Source organism: Pelobates fuscus, chromosome 13, assembly GCF_036172605.1.
Source record: "Pelobates fuscus isolate aPelFus1 chromosome 13, aPelFus1.pri, whole genome shotgun sequence".
NCBI lineage: Eukaryota > Metazoa > Chordata > Amphibia > Anura > Pelobatidae > Pelobates > Pelobates fuscus.
This window is the reverse complement of record NC_086329.1, coordinates 8430080-8453699: the sequence shown is the minus strand read 5'-3', so window position 1 is coordinate 8453699 and position 23620 is coordinate 8430080. Positions and strand designations below refer to the sequence as shown.

Sequence of the window (23620 nt, the reverse complement as noted above, 5' to 3'; positions counted from 1 at the left end):
TACTCGACCAATTTACAGAAGCGCCTATTCTGGCTGACATTTCGGCAGCCTCTAGCGGCAATGACAGGTAGATCTCAGCAGGGAGGGAAGGTATATTAAAGCATTCCCTTGCAAAGCACCTGGATTTCACATCCTGAATGCCCCTGAATGGTTCCAGATAATTTGGGATTATCTTGATTGGAAAATGTGTACTTTAGTGAATACATAATGTTCGATTCTTTGGGCATATTAGGTTGAAGTCTTTGTACCTGGTATCGTTAGTGACCCAGACATCTCGCACAGAATATACCAACGTCTAGTCCAATATTCTAAATGCAATTTCGGGCCACAGGCTGAGCTCCCACATTGGTAAGTAGCCCCCAAGACAAAGTATTTAGTCATTTTCTTCCCCATATTGTAAGCCATTCAGCATGGTGACATACTAGAAGAGGTATTATGAGCTATAATGTGCTGAAAACATGTACTGACAGTCTACATGTTAAATATTGTTTTTGCCTCTTATCAATCAAACATTGATTTTGTCAAGTGGGATATTTGACTGTTCCAATTACTATATCTGTGCGTTGAATTACTTTGGGCCATGCGAGGCGAGTTTTGGCATTAAATATGCTGTTTAACCCCTTAAGAACACAACTTCAGGAATAAAAGGGAATCATGACTGAATATTTCCATCGTGTGTCATTAAGGGGTTAATGTCCCTTTACAACCCTGAAATAGCGTCCTTTTAGTCTGTTTTTCCCAGTGGATTTATTTTTGAATGTAAGAGAAATCGGCTTACATCAGCAGGAAATATAACATATCAATACAATCGTTATCAATATAATAAAAATATCAAAATACAACAATGCAGTTCAGACTTCAATGGAAACCATAGATCGCAGATATTGGAATTACAATTATTTACACAGGTACCTCTTCCATTTTTCGGCTTCTTCTGGCCTTGCTTTTTCTTCGATCCAGCGACATCGGGAGGCGGCGTTGGCTGCTTAGTAACCGGAACCGTTTCAGCCTTCTTCCCGGGAGTTTTTGTCCCATTGATTTCTTTGCCCGCTGGTTCCTCAGCTGCAGGTTTTGGCTGCTTCTTGTCCTTCTTCTTGCGTTCTCGAATATTTACAGTCGGTTCAGCTTCAATCACAGGAGTGGGAACTACATGCTCATCCTCATTCAGCACATCCATCAAATCAAACTCCCGATTAGCCGTTTCAGAGTCCGATTCGTGAAGATTGCCATTTTGGGTTTCCTTCTTCTTATTTTTTTTCTTGTCGGTTTTCCTCTTGTCTACCTTAGCCGGTGGGAGCTTCTGGTCTTTTTTCTGCTTTGCCAGGATCTCATCATAAGAGGTCTCCTTCATGAAGAGCCAAAAGAAGAGAAATATAACCGTGATGACAACAGATGGGACCAGGATTATAAAATATGTTGACTCGTAGAATTCCATTGTGCTAGCTTATTGTGAAATGCTAAGGTATCGTTCCTAAAAATAAAAGAAAAAGAGAAACATTAAATGACAATTCAGATTTCTAGCAGAAAAAAAAAAAATCTCAAACTGTAAACATGTAGGAAAAAAATGTAAAGGAATCAGGTTAAAAAAAAAAAAATACGTCACATTATTCCAGCAAACCTCAAGTCACAAATCCCTTGACATTTTGTATAAAACTCTGCGGATAGGCATTGGCTCATATCGGACGGTCTCCAAAATTGTACAAATTTTTAGCAACCCTTGCGGTAAACAGACGGGCCGAGCTTTGGGTGCTGGGAGCAGCCCAGTGTTTGTAAAAACGGGTCAAAAATGGTTTGACAGGAACTGGACGACGGGCTGCCCTTACAGACCCCTTGCACCATAAACACTACAATAGACAGCGATGGTTATGTTAGTCATTTCAAGGCTATATATTCACTGAACTAAAAGTATTAACAACACAAACATTTAACCCCTTAAGGACACATGACATGTGTGAAATGTCATGATTCCCTTTTATTACAGAAGTTTGGTCCTTAAGGGGTTAAAGAAAAACACAATTTGCTACTTTTAAGAAAACACAAACACGTTTACATGCTACACTAAGGTAATTTAAAATGTGTTTCCCAAACTGGAAATCAGGCTGCATTTGCACAAATCTGTTAATTAAAACAATTGTGGATGATCTTAATTCCTGCTTTGGTCGGCAAGCATGCACCCGTGCTGGTTTGTACAAAAGCTTTGAGCTAATTTCTATGGCATTTTTTTTTATTTAGACACCTCTCCATTCTTGCACATTAACATCTAAATGGCCTCCTAATAAGACCCAGCGAAGCAAGGCAGAGATCGCGACAGTAAGCAGTCTAGTGATATCTGTACTGATCGATGCACAATGTATATATCATTTTCTAGTAACTGAATTAAAAAATATATACAAATTCATCGTCTTTTGGATGCAAATGTGTATCTAGATTGTAAGCTCCCTTGGGAACAGGACCATTTCCATCTGTACTGGTTTGCAACGTTTGTATCACCCCCTTAGTTATATTGTGTCTACTTGTACCAACGGACAGCGTTGCGGACAGTGTAGCGCTTTATAAAATATTATAATCATCATTTTCATTAGTAAATAAGATTGAGAATCAGGAGTGGGAACATCCAATAAATGAAATAAAAGGAAGACAGAAGTTGTCGAGGGGTCACGTGCAACTTGGGAAATATGGTCCAAGATATCAGATATTTTAGCAGAATGGCACCGGTTTATTTAGCCTCAAGAACTGTCCATTTCGCAACTACTAAAGATTTATTTTATTTTTATTTTTTGCTTTGCACGATAGGGAAAAGAGTCTCTAAAAGAGCCAAAAGGGGAGAAAACCCCAAAAATAAAAGCATGGCCCGTGGTCCTAACCAAGAGAGCACTGAGCTCACTTAATAATAAAGGGAGAATGGGCCCTTTAAATGCAAGCTTTTGATATTTTTTGGTACAGTGAAATTTCCAATCAACTGCTGGAAACAGAACCTGCAGCCCTAAGGTTTGAACAGGGGACTCGATACATCAACCACTTGAACAGGTCCACCAGTTTATTGAATGCTATCTACCAGCCTCATCATTAGGAAACTGTCGGATCTCAGTGTCGTCAATGGCATTTCTGGTTTTTATTGGCACAGCCAATGTAAGCACTGCTATGGACACGCAGACTGATTTAGCTAAGCCTATTTAAAAAGGATAACTAGGTTAATCAGAACACTTTACTCTGGAGCGCAGTTCATGAACTTTCCAGCCACCGGCCCAAAGGGAAATTTCATATTTAAAACTGGCAACAATATAAGGAGCAGATTTCCACCGTTCACTCAATATTTGTTAAACCTCTTACTTGCTTTGTCATCGGATCCACTTACAATAATAAGTGCTGTTTTCTCAAACTGTTTGATTCTGTGTATTTTTGGTGTCAATGTTATATTTTGCTTAAAGTATTTGATCATTATTGGTACAGGCAATGGTTTAGTTGCAGAAATAAAAAAATAAAATAAACTTATTGTTAAAGGTCTACTTCAGGATCGAGGTGACCATCGTTTGACAGTCACGGTATATAGGACTTGGGAATCCTTGATTTGCTGTAAATTTAGGATTTACAGCTTCTGCAGTGAGCGATTACCAGATCAGGATGCTTTATAGTAGGCAGAGAAATATGATATTTGTAGTCGATCAAAAGGACAATATTATTATACATAAACTGTGAATTCACAAAATCAAGTTCTCTTTTCCCTGCCACGAGAATAAGAAGACTTGGAAAGATTTGAATCTCTAAATGGAGATTTAAAGTGACACTTTTGCATCTTTTTAGATTTAAAAAGTTTAAATTGGTTGCTTCTTTTTGACATTTCTTTCAGCGACCCAACAGATTTATCAAGCTTTCCGTTTTCACTCTTTTTTACATTACTGTAAAATGTGATGGTATTTTCTAAAGCAGACTATCGTAGGCAGAATTGAGGCAGAGAAATTGACTCTTTATAAACTATTTGTACAACAAATGCAATACATACAGATTAATGACCAAAAATAAGAAAGAAGGACTTTCTACTACACTAATAAATTTCCATCAATGTGTAGAGATGAGCAAGACGCCCCCTCTCCCCCCGCACTCCCCACCCCCAGCCTAACACTCTGCCAGTCTCCATTTGTCCTTTTAAAAGTAAACCAGTGGAAAATAAAAGTGCGCTGGTAACTCAGCCATAATAAAATCCCTTTGCTCTTTAGTTGATTACCCTGATCCAATCAGACTATTTGCTGAACACCATAATCTCAGCGCTTCAAATGCCCTCTAGGTAAATACTTTTCATTCCTACCATGTGTTCCACCATGTGCCGGGAGCGCTGCCCTCTCGCAATAACTAATTACAAAGACTGTGAAAGGATTGTTCAGGTTTATCCACATCTATAAGCTACAAATATAAAATGCCATCGTTAACCCCTTAAGGACACGTGACATGTCAGGATTCCCTTTTATTCCAGAAGTTTGGTCCTTAAGGGGTTAAACCAAACAAACACTTAAAAGTCAGATAATGGCCGAGATTCATTTCCTAAAGATAAAAACATTTAATAGACCATAAGAGCTGTTGTTGTATTTGCCATTTTGAAAAAATATCCCTTAATTTGAATACAGGATCAGATCCAAGATTAGATTATCTTCCTCTAATAAACGATTACTCAGCCACAGGAACTTAAAGGGTGACATCGAAGTTGGGATAGAAACAAATTAGGCACATCACTACACCAGAACAGAGAGTCTATAAATACTATGGAACGTTGGAAATTCATTTTAACTCCAAAAAAAAACTAACTGGCAACTAATGTATCGCCTGATGGGATACAAGGGTAAAACTGTCTAGGGGGCTTCTAAATTAAGTAACCTGGCTGCCAAATTACAGTCCTAACTCAATGCAAGTGGAAAAATAAACACGTACCCAATTACAATATATAACAGAAAAGTTAATTTTTTTGCAATATATATATATGTGATTCTAATGATTTAAATCTGGTTTGTGGCATCACATGAACCTTAGCAGGGATTTATGGAATAAGTTGTTTATTAAACACACAGTTCCATTGATTACATCGGTGGGGTAAACACCGCGTGGCTGCAATCCGCAGGGGCATTAGCCACACAGGCCTGCACAGTGGCTCATCTCGCACACCCCAAGTTGTTTGTGGTACTTGTATAAATTGGACAAAAGTAACGCAAGCAGCTTTGAAGATGGAATATCATCTTTGGGGAGGCAGTCTTGAAGCCGCATTGATTTTTTACAAAACTAGAAAACAAACGTCTATAAACATCAGAAAACTCTAGAAGTTTATAGTGGAAGAACGGAAGTCCAACCATCTCCCCCAGCTTGGGTTCCAGATAAAGTGTGAGGTCTTGGTAAACTCATCATAACACTACATTTACCTAGTATACCAAGAGAAAAAGTGAGTTGTACATGGTGGATGAAGTCATTCTATTTAACACTCATGCCATTGCGATCTCAGCGAGCAGATTTGTTTTTGTCTACAAACTGGCACCAAAAATAACAAATGATTCACTGGAATCACATGGAGGGACAGTCACATTACAAACACAGGCCCCTATTATACTGTATGTCGATCAATACAATCTTCACAAGCCCTCCGAACCTCAGATTAGACAAGAAAAAAAAACAACAATCTGTAACAAAACTAACGACCACGTAAGTGTCAGACTGCTCACTGCCAAAGATTCCCCAAGACGAGCCTGCCCTCACGTAACTTTGGATACATATCAGCAGTTATACTCTGAATTTCCAGCAGGTCTTACCTTATACTCAGCGCTGTACAGAGAGATACAACCACAGCACATTTTATTGCCATTGTTACAGCGTTTGCCGCCATGGATTAGTAAAAAATATTACTTACTTAACCGGAGGCTGGCAGCGATTACATGGGCCGTGTGTGTATTTTGTCACAGAATACTGTATATATGTGCGTATCTAGGTGGATAATTGAAAAGTAATAGCAGCTGCTATCAGAGACATTTCACTCCTCTTACCTAATAAAAGATATTGCTGCAGTGGGATAAAACTATTTCTCCCATAACCCCCCTTGTCGACAGATTTATGGGATAAGAGTCTTTGTTATGGAGAGTGTCTGTTGGTAGCTACAAGGCAGAATGCTCAGAGTGCTTCTTAAAGAAATTAAAAAAAATAATAATAATGTTTTATTAATTCACACTTTTTTCGCAATACATTATCTAAAGAACATTAAAAAAAAAAAAAAAACGCAATCAACTTAACCTATGTGTAGCTTTTAAACGGGATATTCAAAGCAACACAACCACTGTAGTTACACTGCCAATTACTTCAAGAAACAGATTGGAACTGGTTAAAAATAATTAAAGAAAAACACCACATAAGAGCAAATACTTTTGTTTTCAGAGCTGTGATATAAAACATGTTACATTACGCAAAAGCTATTTTAAAAGGCGTTTATTTATAACCTGCACGCCTATTTTACAGGGCTGTTCTAACTTTTGCTGAGTAACTGACTAGACAGACCACTTGCAAGGCTATTTTTATAGAGATTGTGGACCGTGTGTCACTTGGGAAATGCCTATTTGGGTTCAGTGGGGGAACCATCTGGTGATGTCACTGATGATGTCACTAGACCGTGGTGGAACATGGCAATTTATCACAGCAGTCACCATACCTGCGTACTGCCAGTGTGAAGCCAATAAATCTGGTGCCAGATATCAATGTACGCCTGGATCTCCCTGGACTAGCCCCATCAAAGGAGTTAAAACAAAACATGAAATTGTTCTCACGATAACCAAGCAAATCAAGGATATTAAAGAAATTGTTTAAATAACAGCAGAAAAGGCAGAAGGTCTGGCATCGCCTGCAGCAACAATCAGTAACAGCTAGTATACGATAACGGGACATCACAGATCATTCAAACGGCTTTCTTTAAATACGCCAAGGACATTTCTATTCCCAAAGAGCGCTCGTTCAGCCAGAGGTTTGAATAGGTATTTTATTTGCAAATGAGGAGAGTTAACGGAGAGTAGTGATGTTATTTGACCCAAATCATACAAACCAGCTTGAATTACACAGACAAATCGAAACGAAAAGAAGACTTCTTTATATATGCATGTTGGCATGACAGAAAAAAATAAAAGGTTTAAAACTACATTTGTCTTAAAGGGACACTATAGTCACCAGTGCAACTACATGTTTTCCTGACCCTATAGTGTTAACACGACCATATAGCCCCCCTGGGCCCCTCATGCCTCCATAAATATAGTAAAGATCTTACTGTATTCAAGCCAGAAGCTGTAAATCTGCATGCTGTTAGATTCAGGAAAAACAAGCAGTCTGCTGACATGTGATAGCCTGATCCAATCACAGTGCTTCCCCATAGGATTGGCTGAGACTGACAAGGAGGTAGATCGGGGCAGAGCCAGCATGATTCAAAAACAGCCCTGGCCAATCAGCATCTCCTCATAGAGATGAATTGAATCAATGAATCTATGAGGAAAGTTCAGTGTCTGCATGCAGAGGGAGGAGACACTGAATAACAGGATGCTGTGCACAGTGCTGCCCTGTGCTCTGCTGACAGCAGATCTGAGTGGATGGAGGCGTATTATGCCTCCATTAACTCTGAAGTCCCTCTGGTTCACTTTGAGTGACTGCAACTGGAGGTGTTCCTAGCTTTCAATGTAAACACTGTATTTTCTCGGAAAATACAGTGTTTACATGAGAAAGGCTGCAGGGAGCTATAGTTCTCACCTGAACAACATCATTAAGCTGTAGTTGTTCAGGTGACTATAGTGTCCCTTTAAACAGATCGACTTTGTAAAAATCAATGGAAGCCAACACATCTCCTCTGAAGGAGAGAAGGAGGGATGGAGTTTGTGGAAATTGCTTTGTGTGTACATTAAAAGGGCATTACCTTGCAATAATCCCAGATTTATAGATAACATGCATCATGTTCAGCATGCTTCTTCGAGTAGATTGTTCTACCAAGATCGGTGAAACCAATGCCGATAAAGCATTTTCAAGCTGATCTGTCACCATCTGGGGCCTGTGCAGAATTTGCAGAGACCCTCGACTAACATTGGGGAACAAAGGCTGGGGGAAGGGGAGGCAAAGGTGAGATTTACTTACCTGAACATGTTGCTTGTGAGCGCCGTCATCCTCTTCCGACGCTCTTTTTCAGCTGCTGGCGCTTCAGCTGCCAGGACCCAATAGTCCTACAAGATGATCACCGCACAAGCTTGACTGTGGTAGCTCCACCTAGTGGCCTACTTTGTCACAGTCTCGCTCTTAACTGGTTTGGAATTTCAATGATCTTTCAACACAGTCAATATGAGTATTTATTAAATAGTCTATCTTTATGAAAGACTTCTTTTGTAGGAGGTGGCAATATGGAGTTTTTCCACCATATTGTATGCAAAAATGGGAGTGGAGAACATGGTAGTGCTGTATACAAGCATGACAAATAGAGGTTTGGGTCCAGACATCAGCTAAAGAAAAACTCCAAGTACCATAACCACTACAGTGCACTGTAGTGGTTACCCTCCCAGCGTACCTGTTATAAAAGGATTTGACAACTTACCCAGCGTCTACCTAGGCCTGCCACAGCCTCCACTGCCCCCTGGAAGCTCTGCCACTGAGCTATGATTGGAGGTGAGCTCTCAGTGAGCCAGTACAAAATGGAAGTGTTTAGCTCAGTGGAGCCAACAGATGCTCCTAACAGAGGTAGCTGTGAGACATGCCTGGTAGACCCCATGTAAGTTATCAAAGCAAAATCTATACCATAGCTTAAAATTACAAGTCCTTCACTACTAATCAGGCCTTAACAATGGCTAGAGGGAAGTGGAAGTTTTGAGCCATGATCTATACCATGGGTCATCAACCTGGTCCCTACCGCCCACCAGTGGGCGTTTTAGGATTCCAGGTGGGCGGTAGCAGAATCCTCCCTCCATCCAGAGAGATGAACGCTCTATTCATCTCTCGCGCACTCAGTGGTAAGCAGGAAGTGCGAGGTTGCAGACGCGAGTGCATGAAAGCACGAGCGTGTGTGCCTAAATGCGCATGTGCGCTATCGTACGCACGTATGAATGCGTGCGCTCGTGAACGAGTAACATGCGGGTAGAGGAAGGGGAGGAGTTGGAGTAGGTAGGGGGATACACGATAGCAGGGAGCAGAGTACTTGCAGAATAGGAGAAAGAAGGAGCAGAGTTCTTGCGGAATAGGAGAAAGAAGGAGCAGAGTTCTTGCGGAATAGGAGAAAGAAGGAGCAGAGTACTTGCGGAATAGGAGAAAGAAGGAGCAGAGTACTTGCGGAATAGGAGAAAGAAGGAGCAGAGTTCTTGCGGAATAGGAGAAAGAAGGAGCAGAGTTCTTGCGGAATAGGAGAAAGAAGGAGCAGAGTTCTTGCGGAATAGGAGAAAGAAGGAGCAGAGTACTTGCGGAATAGGAGAAAGAAAGAGCTTGTAAAAAGTAGAAAAAGGGAAAATAAAAAATATAAAAAGGAAAAGGAGAGAATTGTTGTTGGCTAATAATAATAATAATAATAATAATAATAATATATAAATAATTATTATTCTCATTAAACTTTATAAAGTTAAAAACATTATAAACATGCATAAAGTAGAAATAAAAAGATAAATGTACGTACATTTTATTTATTTAAAACCACCCTCCTTTCTAAAAACATATTCTGCATATTCTTACTACCCCTGATCTATACAATGCATTAAAAAGTAATAGATCAGTTAAAGCATGGGGAACCCCTTCTAATATGCAAGCAGAAATGTTATCTAGGTGAGAAAGCATGACAGTGTGTTTACAGAGTAAATTAACAGGTTCTGACGGTCTCTCTCCAGAACAGTAGCACAGATTGCCTCTCACCAAAATCGGCCTTTAAAAGAATTAGCAGTTTAGACATTTTTATTTTCTAAACTAAGCTGAGCCTTAGTGAGTTGGCAGCACAGTTGCAAATGATCCCTTTAAGGACACAACTTCAGGAATAAAAGGGAATCATGACGGAATATTTCCGTCATGTGGCCTTAAGGGGTTAAAGGTCAAAAAACCTAAGTTATAATAAAAACTATAAACCATTCCAACATCCCACCATAAATGCGATTATGCAAAACGTTTAACAGAAAATATATACAAGTTATGGCTAGGCTTAATCAAAAACCGGATTACATACATTTCAGCTTTTACTGAAATCAAACTCGCAATTGCTCAGCGTGATCCATTTGTGAGCAGTAAAATTCTTATCGGCTTCAGAAGAGGTTTGCTATAATTAGGCAAGCTAGATTTAGATCATACAACTGTTCAGCTCCCCTCTCATTTAGTTCATCAGGCGATATTCAGAGACACAAATAGGGTTTCTAGATGCACAAAAAGTGTTTCCATAGAGCGCGCACGCCACATTTCAAGGCAAGGAGGAGGAACGGACAAATCAAACCACAACTTTTATATCGCTTTGACAAACAGACTTCGGGATTACGGCTGGACAATAGTCATCAAACCTGGACTAAATCATGATAAAAGCAGATTGTATTTAAAGGGATACTATAGCGAGTGACATTTAGCCACTCTTAAATGCATATACTAACACACATACTTCTCCCCTTATAGCCGTATCAATATAAACAGGTACAAAATAACTTCTATAGAGGGTCAAAACAGCAGCCCACACAGGGCCAGGAACCACTCAGCAGCACATCAGCCAATCAGCTGCTTGAAAACTATACACACAGATTGTGGAGAGTGCCAAGCACAAGAGCTTAAAATGAGAGTGATATCGGGAAATTGGCCAAACATATCTGAGGCTTTGGGTAGCAGTTAATTGCTGAGCCAGCCCTGAATGTGGGGAGAGCCCGTAAGCCACAAGTTAGTAGCCGGGGCAAAAAAATATATATTTAAAATACAGAGAAGTATTAAAAGGATCAGTAAGATTATGTTGGAACTTCTTTAACCCCTTAAGGACACATGACATGTGTGACATGTCATGATTCCCTTTTATTCCAGAGGTTTGGTCCTTAAGGGGTTAAAAGCATTAGAAATAGTTTGCACCACATGGGACTAAAGAGTCAGTCAGTCAGTCTCCTGCTGCAGGTTTAAATGCCAATCAAAGGATTTTCAGTGACAGGTAAACTTAAAGGGATCCTATAGTGCCAGGAACACAAACCCGTTTTCCATACACTATAGGGTTAATAGGCCACCCCCCTGGCAACTTACCTTAATCCAGAGCCGGGCTCCCTCTTCGCTGGTGACCTCTCCTCCCCTGCCGACATCAGCTCCCAAGTGGAGTCGAATGCGCATGCGTGGCCAGATGTGCGCACACATTCAAACCCGCCCATAGAGAGCATTATGCATTATTTACTATGGGGATCTTATTTGACGCTGGGCTCTGTGACGACTTCCAGCGTCATTTCAGTGCGATTTACTCACAGAGAATCACGGAAGCGGCCTCTAGTGGCGGTCAGGGAGACAGCCAATAGAGGCAGGATTAACCCTGCAATGTAAACATAGCAGTTTCTCTAAACTGCTATGTTTCCAGCTGCAGGGTTAATACTAGGGGGACCTGGCACTCTGACCACTTAATTGGACTGAAGTGGTCTGGGTGCCAATAGTGGTCCTTTAAATATAACGGGAGTGATTTGCGGCGTGATTACACACTGATTATCACATTTTATAATTAATAAAATTACAAATATCATTCATGTGTACCAGAGTAATCGTTTTGACGCCAATTCTGATTAAAGGGACACTACAGGCACCAATGCATCCCCTTAACCCTGCACATATAATACACATTTAAAACGAGCCAAGAGACCCAAGTCTCCGTGTCAGCAGAGCACTCTCACCCAATGTTCGTAGTTCGATTTGCTGCTGGCAAAGACCAGATGCAGCATGCAGTGCAAGTAAGCTTTCTTTTCCAAACTGTGCTATATCAGCCGGATATCTTACTATGGGTCAGGTCCAAGATATTCCTATATTAATACTGTAGTAGTTATGGTGCTTTGAATGTTCCTTTCAATACAACGTTGTAGATAATCTTTAGTACCAGTATCTTGAAAGGAAAATGCCAAGCACCATAACCACTACAGACAAATACCTTATACGTGTCACATATAACCCTGGGTAATAATACCAGGGATAATGATTACCAAAGTAACTAAACCACTTTCCAGCAGGTTCCTACCTGCCCAGCCCTTCCCTATAAATACCTTCCAACTATCAAATGCAGACTTCTCAACCCGCATTATTCATTTGACATTCCGCCTGCATTTTGCTGGAAGGCAATTTAATTTTTTTTTTAAAGCAAAAGTTAGATGACTCAACAACTCTCTCCAGTTACTATTCAAAATATTTATACCGATTGAGGCACACAGAGCTTTTAAACATCACAAACCAGCAACGCGACTAAGATTTTATATAAAGAGGTGACAACCAAGCTTACGGCAGATTCTTGGCTCTTGTATAAATTCAACTCCTATGAAGCTTAGCCAGCCTTATGGCTTACAAATGCCATTCACTTTGTAACAAGAGGGCTTAGTGGATTCTAAACACAATTACACACATATATTTCTATATATTTTCTCACACAAATAAAACTGCTATATCAACTTACAGGTTAACCACCTCTGAACATTACTTGTCTCCAAAAATAAATTCAGGGTGACCCTAGCCTTTTGGCACACACACAAAAAAAAAAAGTTGCAAGCTTGCCAGCAAAGTGATGTTTTTGCCAGGAGTCCTCGTAACGGGAGCAGGGCGATCGGATATATATTCCCATAACCACCAAAATAAGACGACAGGGAGAATAGATTTCGATTTTCTAACAGCCATTTAACCATCACCTTTTGTAGCAATGTTGATCACAAAGCAGTATACAGATTTGTAACAAGCTTGTTTATACACTGCCAGCCAAGTCATAAGATTACTTTTAAAAAATGGTGATTGTTCAGTTTAAATTGGCACTTTAATAACAAAACCACATTAGGAAACAGACCGCTATACGCACAATTCAGACAGACTAAAGTCATGTATCAATTCCAATTGGCCATATTACTATAAGGAAGTGGCTTTAAAATACATAATATTTAATCCATGCATTAGCTGGTATCACCTGGCACTGTATGTACAGGACTGCCTGAATGTGTACTAGTAAAGCACACAGTTTGTGGCAGATTCATTTGCTTGGACCTGCATCCAGCATGCAAAATACTCATGGTATTATTCGAATTTCCCTTATGGAATGAATGAGTCAAACTGAGAACAGACGTATAGCTCAAATGTTTAACTTTGCATGGAGGAATACTTTGATGCTACGTCAGTCTGTCGTGCGGATACACCAGCACAAAGGTGGCAACTCAATCCCAGAAGGCAGTGCACAGCTCAGAGCCTGGTCCTAGGCATCGTGTAAACACAACAGCTCAGAGCCTGGTCCTAGGCATCGTGTAAACACAACAGCTCCGAGCCTGGTCCTAGGCATCGTGTAAACACAACAGCTCCGAGCCTGGTCCTAGGCATCGTGTAAACACAACAGCTCAGAGCCTGGTCCTAGGCATCGTGCAAACACAACAGCTCAGAGCCTGGTTCTAGGCATCGTGTAAACACAACAGCTCAGAGCCTGGTCCTAGGCATCGTGTAAACACAACAGCTCAGAGCCTGGTCCTAGGCATCGTGCAAACACAACAGCTCAGAGACTGGTCCTAGGCATCGTGTAAACACAACAGCTCAGAGACTGGTCCTAGGCATCATGTAAACACAACAGCTCAGAGCCTGGTCCTAGGCATCGTGTAAACACAACAGCTCAGAGCCTGGTCCTAGGCATCGTGTAAACACAACAGCTCAGAGACTGGTCCTAGGCATCGTGTAAACACAACAGCTCCAAGCCTGGTCCTAGGCATCGTGTAAACACAACAGCTCAGAGCCTGGTCCTAGGCATCGAGTAAACACAACAGCTCAGAGCCTGGTCCTAGGCATCGAGTAAACACAACAGCTCAGGAGCCTGGTCCTAGGCATCGTGTAAACACAACAGCTCCAAGACTGGTCCAAGGCATCGTGTAAACACAACAGCTCAGAGCCTGGTCCTAGGCATCGTGTAAACACAACAGCTCAGAGCCTGGTCCTAGGCATCGTGTAAACACAACAGCTCAGAGCCTGGTCCTAGGCATCATGTAAACACAACAGCTCAGAGCCTGGTCCTAGGCATCGTGTAAACACAACAGCTCAGAGCCTGGTCCTAGGCATCGTGTAAACACAACAGCTCAGAGCCTGGTCCAAGGCATCGTGTAAACACAACATCTCAGAGCCTGGTCCTAGGCATCGTGTAAACACAACATCTCAGAGCCTGGTCCTAGGCATCGTGTAAACACAACAGCTCAGAGCCTGGTCCTAGGCATCGTGTTAACACAACAGCTCAGAGCCTGGTCCTAGGTATCGTGTAAACACAACAGCTCCAAGCCTGGTCCAAGGCATCGAGTAAACAACAGCTCAGAGCCTGGTCCTAGGCATCGTGCAAACACAACAGCTCAGGAGCCTGGTCCTAGGCATCGTGTAAACACAACATCTCAGAGCCTGGTCCTAGGCATCGTGTAAACACAACAGCTCAGAGCCTGGTCCTAGGCATCGTGTAAACACAACATCTCAGAGCCTGGTCCTAGGCATCGTGTAAACACAACAGCTCAGAGCCTGGTCCTAGGCATCGTGCAAACACAACAGCTCAGGAGCCTGGTCCTAGGCATCGTGTAAACACAACAGCTCAGAGCCTGGTCCTAGGCATCGTGTAAACACAACAGCTCAGAGCCTGGTCCTAGGCATCGTGTAAACACAACAGCTCAGAGCCTGGTCCTAGGCATCGTGTAAACACAACAGCTCAGGAGCCTGGTCCTAGGCATCGTGCAAACACAACAGCTCAGGAGCCTGGTCCTAGGCATCGAGTAAACACAACAGCTCCAAGCCTGGTCCTAGGCATCGTGTAAACACAACAGCTCAGAGCCTGGTCCTAGGCATCGAGTAAACACAACAGCTCAGAGCCTGGTCCTAGGCATCGAGTAAACACAACAGCTCAGAGCCTGGTCCTAGGCATCGTGTAAACACAACAGCTCCAAGACTGGTCCAAGGCATCGTGTAAACACAACAGCTCAGAGCCTGGTCCTAGGCATCGTGTAAACACAACAGCTCAGAGCCTGGTCCTAGGCATCGTGTAAACACAACAGCTCAGAGCCTGGTCCTAGGCATCATGTAAACACAACAGCTCAGAGCCTGGTCCTAGGCATCGTGTAAACACAACAGCTCAGAGACAGGTCCTAGGCATCGTGTAAACACAACAGCTCAGAGCCTGGTCCAAGGCATCGTGTAAACACAACATCTCAGAGCCTGGTCCTAGGCATCGTGTAAACACAACATCTCAGAGCCTGGTCCTAGGCATCGTGTAAACACAACAGCTCAGAGCCTGGTCCTAGGCATCGTGTTAACACAACAGCTCAGAGCCTGGTCCTAGGCATCGAGTAAACACAACAGCTCAGAGCCTGGTCCTAGGCATCGAGTAAACACAACAGCTCAGGAGCCTGGTCCTAGGCATCGTGTAAACACAACAGCTCCAAGACTGGTCCAAGGCATCGTGTAAACACAACAGCTCAGAGCCTGGTCCTAGGCATCGTGTAAACACAACAGCTCAGAGCCTGGTCCTAGGCATCGTGTAAACACAACAGCTCAGAGCCTGGTCCTAGGCATCATGTAAACACAACAGCTCAGAGCCTGGTCCTAGGCATCGTGTAAACACAACAGCTCAGAGACAGGTCCTAGGCATCGTGTAAACACAACAGCTCAGAGCCTGGTCCAAGGCATCGTGTAAACACAACATCTCAGAGCCTGGTCCTAGGCATCGTGTAAACACAACATCTCAGAGCCTGGTCCTAGGCATCGTGTAAACACAACAGCTCAGAGCCTGGTCCTAGGCATCGTGTTAACACAACAGCTCAGAGCCTGGTCCTAGGTATCGTGTAAACACAACAGCTCCAAGCCTGGTCCAAGGCATCGAGTAAACAACAGCTCAGAGCCTGGTCCTAGGCATCGTGCAAACACAACAGCTCAGGAGCCTGGTCCTAGGCATCGTGTAAACACAACATCTCAGAGCCTGGTCCTAGGCATCGTGTAAACACAACAGCTCAGAGCCTGGTCCTAGGCATCGTGTAAACACAACATCTCAGAGCCTGGTCCTAGGCATCGTGTAAACACAACAGCTCAGAGCCTGGTCCTAGGCATCGTGCAAACACAACAGCTCAGGAGCCTGGTCCTAGGCATCGTGTAAACACAACAGCTCAGAGCCTGGTCCTAGGCATCGTGTAAACACAACAGCTCAGAGCCTGGTCCTAGGCATCGTGTAAACACAACAGCTCAGAGCCTGGTCCTAGGCATCGTGTAAACACAACAGCTCAGGAGCCTGGTCCTAGGCATCGTGCAAACACAACAGCTCAGGAGCCTGGTCCTAGGCATCGAGTAAACACAACAGCTCCAAGCCTGGTCCTAGGCATCGTGTAAACACAACAGCTCAGAGCCTGGTCCTAGGCATCGAGTAAACACAACAGCTCAGAGCCTGGTCCTAGGCATCGTGTAAACACAACAGCTCCAAGACTGGTCCAAGGCATCGTGTAAACACAACAGCTCAGAGCCTGGTCCTAGGCATCGTGTTAACACAACAGCTCAGAGCCTGGTCCTAGGTATCGTGTAAACACAACAGCTCCAAGCCTGGTCCAAGGCATCGAGTAAACAACAGCTCAGAGCCTGGTCCTAGGCATCGTGCAAACACAACAGCTCAGGAGCCTGGTCCTAGGCATCGTGTAAACACAACATCTCAGAGCCTGGTCCTAGGCATCGTGTAAACACAACATCTCAGAGCCTGGTCCTAGGCATCGTGTAAACACAACAGCTCAGAGCCTGGTCCTAGGCATCGTGTAAACACAACAGCTCAGAGCCTGGTCCTAGGCATCGTGTAAACACAACAGCTCAGAGCCTGGTCCTAGGCATCGTGTAAACACAACAGCTCAGAGCCTGGTCCTAGGCATCGTGTAAACACAACAGCTCAGAGCCTGGTCCTAGGCATCGTTTAAACACAACAGCTCAGAGCCTGGTCCTAGGCATCGTGTAAACACAACAGCTCAGAGCCTGGTCCTAGGCATCGTGTAAACACAACAGCTCAGAGCCTGGTCCTAGGCATCGTGTAAACACAACAGCTCAGAGCCTGGTCCTAGGCATCGTGTAAACACAACAGCTCAGAGCCTGGTCCTAGGCATCGTGTAAACACAACAGCTCAGGAGCCTGGTCCTAGGCATCGTGCAAACACAACAGCTCAGGAGCCTGGTCCTAGGCATCGAGTAAACACAACAGCTCAGAGCCTGGTCCTAGGCATCGTGCAAACACAACAGCTCAGGAGCCTGGTCCTAGGCATCGTGCAAACACAACAGCTCAGGAGCCTGGTCCTAGGCATCGAGTAAACACAACAGCTCGGAGCCTGGTCCTAGGCATCGTGCAAACACAACAGCTCAGGAGCCTGGTCCTAGGCATCGTGTAAACACAACATCTCAGAGCCTGGTCCTAGGCATCGTGTAAACACAACAGCTCAGAGCCTGGTCCTAGGCATCGTGTAAACACAACAGCTCAGAGCCTGGTCCTAGGCATCGTGTAAACACAACAGCTCAGAGCCTGGTCCTAGGCATCATGTAAACACAACAGCTCAGAGCCTGGTCCTAGGCATCGTGCAAACACAACAGCTCAGAGCCTGGTCCTAGGCATCGTGCAAACACAACAGCTCCGAGACTGGTCCTAGGCATCGTGTAAACACAACAGCTCCGAGACTGGTCCTAGGCATCGAGCAAACACAACAGCTCAGAGCCTGGTCCTAGGCATCGTGTAAACACAACAGCTCAGAGCCTGGTCCTAGGCATCGTGTAAACACAACAGCTCAGAGCCTGGTCCTAGGCATCGAGTAAACACAAACATGCAGCTTTACATCAACAGAAATCACAATATTGAATCTATACATTCCAGAAAAATTCAATATATGGACTGAATGATACAACTTACCAATACAGAGCATAATTCATATACAGGGCCTTCCTCAGACAAATGCAACCTTTCACACATGAATGGAAAACAAACAAAATGTTTAGACAGCAGCATTAAACAAAGTTACTACACATCCACAATATTTCAACGTGCGGCTTCATGGCGGTAAGAAAACCGCAGCTTGCCAAACAGCCAGAGCAAGCACTGCTTGTACGATGTATTATTTTATCTCATAAAGGAAACAATTAATACAAAATAAAAAATGTTTTGTCGGTGTAAATAAACATTTTGTAGCGGATGGGTCTTACAGTTTATTTTCGTTTTGACTACAGACTAGCTCTGCCAGCTACGTTTCTTAAACCATCTCTTCATTGTTGGTGATCAGACAACGGTTTTTTATGTTGAACAGAACGGCAAAGGTTTCCTAAATGTTATTAGTCGGTTGAAAGAAAAACACAAGGAATTTGTAAGGGAAAGTGTGATATCGAGACAATCATAGTACGCTGCTAACATGCGTATAACCTTCAGGCAAACTAGAAAATGAATCTCTTGGAATGTAGATTCGTTCACGGTTGTCAATTTGTAAACTCAGAGTCGTAGCCTTAGAGCATAGCGTATAATGTTGGCCTTCAGTGCATCCAAGTAATGTAAATTGCACAATGCCTGACTTTACATTTTCTATGCAAAATGTTTAGTACACTGCATTCCTGTCTAGATATTTGTTAGTTCGTAAGACAGATAAAGGTTGAAAGGAAGAGGAAATAAAAAACAAAATTCCAGCAACTTTAACGCAGTTCCAGAACCTTCAGGGGCCCCCGACGGCGACCTTGCCGCTTGCAGTGAGGTGGCTGCTGAATGGTGCGAAAAGTGAGTTTTACTTACCTGAACCTGGCCTTCACAGTCGACACCAATTTCGGTCCTCTGCCATGGGCCCGACGCCGCTGCTGTAGTCTCGTGCATGCACAAGGGTACAACACTGATGGATGATTCCGCCAGATCTTTGGATTCCCCATAGACAAAGTCTTTCCCCCCTCAGCCGGCCAAGACAATCTCTATAGAGTCTTACTGGATACCGCACTCCCCAAATAACCCAGGGCTGGCCAGGCCTCCCTTCCAAGATATGCAGAATAAATAACGGTTCATGCACTCTGGGATAACAAAAATAGCAGCTTTATTGGGGCAAAAGCAACAACGTTTCGCCCCAACAATCTTTATAAGCATTTATGAAATGCTAATTTTTTTGGGGGGTGGGAGTGAGAGATGCGGTTTATTAGGGCGACATGGTGTCCAGTCCTGATGCTGCAAAACATTAGTAGGAGTTACAGGACAGAATTCCAGTAACAAACTCGACAGGACCGACAAACAATTAGAAGTGCAGCCAATAGCGAACTTATTAACCAACTTGGTTGTGCACTAATTTTAAAAAGAAACAGCAGCCAATTTGGAGTTTAACGCCCACTAATCTAAGGCATGTCAGAATACACGTGTCCCAAGTCTATCCATATATACATGTACAAAGTGTACCAATATATTGAGTCTCTTCTCACCTAAGGACATAAAGATATTACAGCTTGGTTGCCACACATCTGTACTTTACACCTAGGCACACACAGATGGGACACTCCTTTGGGTGTGCCACTTGTGAAAAATGTGATAGGAAGTGAACAGAACTTGTACAAAAAACGTACACGCAATCGTTTAATAGAAGACTGCTTTTACTTTGAGATTCTTTTAATAGGAAAAATCTCAATATCCATTGATTCTTAGGGAAACCTTGTGAGAGCAACGCATTAAGTTCAACTCAAAATTTAACTAATACATAATTTTCCTGGTTATTTTCCAATGTTCAAATGACAGAGACGTAGAGCTCTTATCTTTCTAAAATCATTTCAATGAAGGTGCAATAAAAGTCGCCATGCCTTGCGTGCCCTTAGGCATATATTATGAAAGGTTTTTAGCTACAATCCATCTTCAGAAATCCTGTTAGGAGAGCCATTATTTGGAGATTTTAAGTAATTTCTCTAGTTGGTGAATGAGTATCTATACTACAAACCACTGCACATACTATGGTTGGATTTATCCAAGAATGATTAAATGCGCCAGGAAGCATAACAAAATTATCCTCAGTGAAGTTGTTATGGTGCCTGAAGTCTCTGGGCGCCATCTTACCTGAAGTGGGTTAAATGATTCATAAAGATACTTCATTTTCTTATACAGTTCAATCAATGGAAAGTTAGTCATAAAAAACAGCGGCTGACATCTAATCCAAAAATCAGACAAAAACGTGACACTTTGATAAATATCCCCACAGACTATGAAACACGGTAACGTTCTAATCAAATTAATTTATTTTAAATCTTGTCTAAGCTTCCAGATTGTTTACATTTTATTTTTTAAATTGTAGCACCATTAGTATCAGGGAGGGCTCGTTTTTAAATATGGCACGTGACAGCGCAAAGACAAATTCACGACCGCTTTTTGAAAGCAAAAAGTTTTTTTTTTTACAAGTGTTTTTGTCACAGGTGAAAGCACCTAAAATCACCTGCTAAGCTGATGATGCGAGAGCGGTCTAATGCGAGAGGTTTAGACTTTATAGATATTAATTGCACTTTGAACTAGACGAGCAACTTTCCACAGGGAAGCTTGTAAATGTATTCTTTAATCATCCTTCCATCGAGGATTATCAAAGACAAATGAGCAAAAACGACATCCATACAAAGAATGACCAACTCCTCCTTCCATTTACTCTGCAGACAGTAATTCTGCTCCCCACTCAGTCACCCGAATGTACCAACACCGCAGCCTCTGCCAAACCAATACTTCTGAGACAGCTTTACAAGTCACGGCACATCTCTGCACAGAGATGCACAAGTATTGCTAATGTGACTGTCTTTTAAAAGGCTAAATTGCGGTCACACCCTGAAGAAACGATAATCGGCGCACACATCAAGGCAGTCATATGTTGATTGCCATTTCCCAATAGGATCCAATAGCTAAATCGTCAATGATAACTGGACACCTTACAACTCTTGAATCAAGTAGAAAATTGTAGGAACTCACAACTCAATGAAGTAAAAAGCACAAATTCCAAAAATGCAGAAACCAAAACACTAGAAATGAACGAATCAGGGGGGGGGGGAAATAAATGCTCGATTCCCTTTAAATTGTATAGAAATATAAACCAAGTCACAGAGAGATCGCAGAATATCTACCTCTTTTGCAGCCAAATGTTGCATTCAAATAGAAAAAGGTGCTATCCCGTATCCGTGTAATCTATACTAGTTTATTCTGTATTCATTTGTATTGTCTCTCTAAGCTCACGTGGAGTAAACATACCGAACTTGCCCAAAAAGTCACAACAGAACCTTTGCGCAGACGCCAGAGGATTGTCTTCTGATAAGAATCGGATGCCTGTTCTATACTGGAAACCACTGCAAAACTGGATTTTTTTTTCTACGCCATTTACTTAGCAGATACATTTGTAATAACGTTATTAATTCCTATAACATATGCATAAATATATTACACTGCATAAAAGTGTAATATAATTATGCACTTAAAGGGCTGTGCCAAACACCATTATGCTTTTAGAAGTGGTCATATGGTGCAAGGAACGCGTATGTGCAGTGTTTCTTTTGCCAAAACAAAGACATTTGGTGGCACCGGTTTACAAGTCAGCTTGGAATCCAGATTAATGTCCATGCATCAAACGTCTTGTCGCAAACCATAGCGTATTGGTAAAGGACATCCTGCGCCTATTTTATTGCAAGGAGCGCCATGAATACGCCTGTGTGGGATTTGTTTGGGCCTCCTTTTTTGCGGTGTAGTATTCAACGCATCTCTATCAGAAGGATTTCTTCCCTATGAAAGATTTGAGCACAAGATAAAGCAAATGACAAAAATGTGGTCGGTTCGGGTTGCAGAGGGAACGTGGTCTTGGCGCTAAATTAAAGGCAATTTATTTTGCCATATTTCACATTTTTAACTAGAAATGGTGGTGGGGGAACCTACAAATTTAAAGAATCATAAAAAAAAAAAAAGTTTTATTGTTTTGTATACAGTTACCAGCAAAGTTTTATATAAAACTCCACACATATTGTCATGACGAAAGTTATACATCGATCTGTACGTAGCAGAATCCCACCCTTCTTGGGAAACTGGGAAATAGGCCAATGAAAACATTATTGCTTTAAACACAGGAAATGGCTATTCAGAACGAAGAACGCTGTTATGCAATTATGATCAGAGACGGCCCTTCCACAATTCTCTTAAATCAGAGTCTGAATAATAACTTACTACAATGATACATTGAATTAGGACGGTCTTGGTTCAGAAAACAAAGCCAATGAGTTGTCATCGCAATAACTTACTATTTATGCATTAAACTCCTTTCATACTAGAAGAATTTCACAAACCACTAAAGAAGTTACGTGGAACTCATTTATCCACATCCAGTTAACTTACATTTATTTTTCAAACATTAGCTAAAATGTATAATGGGGAATTCATGCAAAAAAAAAAAAAAAAATAACATTTTGGTGAAATATACAACAATATGTTTTGGTTATGGTGCCACAATAAGCAGTCACACGGCTTTCGTTCTGAGAATTACCTGGTCAGGCTATCATAACTGATATAGATAAGGCAGAAGTTCCGGTTCTGCATAGAGATATCCATTTTGTTCCAGTTTGGGCAGAATCCATTGTCTGAAAGCGTCAGCTGACACACAGTCAATTAATCCCGTCCAAAAACGAGCGCAAATAATAATGTCACTAAATGGAAAGAGGAGACTTCTACTTCTGGACAGGAGACACCCATTGGCCCAGGTAAGCATCACACAGCTCGAATAAGTTTTGATTTGTCAAGTGACTTCTGACACAATAACCCCTACAGCACACTGCAGTGGTTATGGTGCTTAGACCACCCATTTAAATATTTATTTTACTACCCGTGCTGAAACATAGTTTTTCGAACGAGCACAATACAATATAAGTTGGTTATTTTGTATTTTAACGAAAATGCTGATTTTAGTATAACCATGCTAGATACGTATAGTTCATATTCCAATCATTCACAATGATTAGTGATCTGCCATTATTTCAGTGGGTTTGGTACAGCTCTAGACATGGCTCTCTGCCAGGCGTGGTCACCAGACAGGGAAGATATTCCATGCCAGGACTGGAGGGAGGGACTCAGATATAGCCTGGGTAGGCAGGGAAAGCTGTGCCAGGCAGGGATGGTCATGTGTAAAGTCCCAGTGCGCCAGGCTCTGGTACCTGAGCTCCGGGAAGGCTGGTGCCAAGCTGTTATAATGAAACTGCCCCCCTCAACGGATTCTAGTCCCACACTCTCCAACCCCCTCCCTGCCTAAATCTAGTCCCCCCACTGCATTCCCCATTCAGCTTGAATATACTTCCCATCTCACCAGGCTGTCAGTCTCCCTCTCCACAGTCTCTCTCTCCCTCCACAGTCTCTCTCTCCCTCCACAGTCTCTCTCTCCCTCCACAGTCTCTCTCTCCCTCCACAGTCTCTCTCTCCCTCCACAGTCTCTCTCTCCCTCCAC

At 42.5% G+C, this 23620-nt stretch overlaps 1 protein-coding gene across 5 annotated transcripts in view; it reads right to left on the bottom strand.

Moving 5' to 3' along the window:
* The window catches only part of KTN1 (kinectin 1), a 78278-nt gene that overhangs the window by 49581 nt on the left and 5077 nt on the right, over positions 1-23620 (bottom strand). For all 5 annotated transcript variants that reach the window (XM_063439749.1, XM_063439752.1, XM_063439750.1 and 2 more), the window contains exon 2: positions 913-1471. In XM_063439749.1, the coding sequence (XP_063295819.1) occupies positions 913-1435 (523 nt within the window). In that variant the 5' untranslated portion in view covers positions 1436-1471. The remainder of the gene's footprint in view (positions 1-912; positions 1472-23620) is intronic.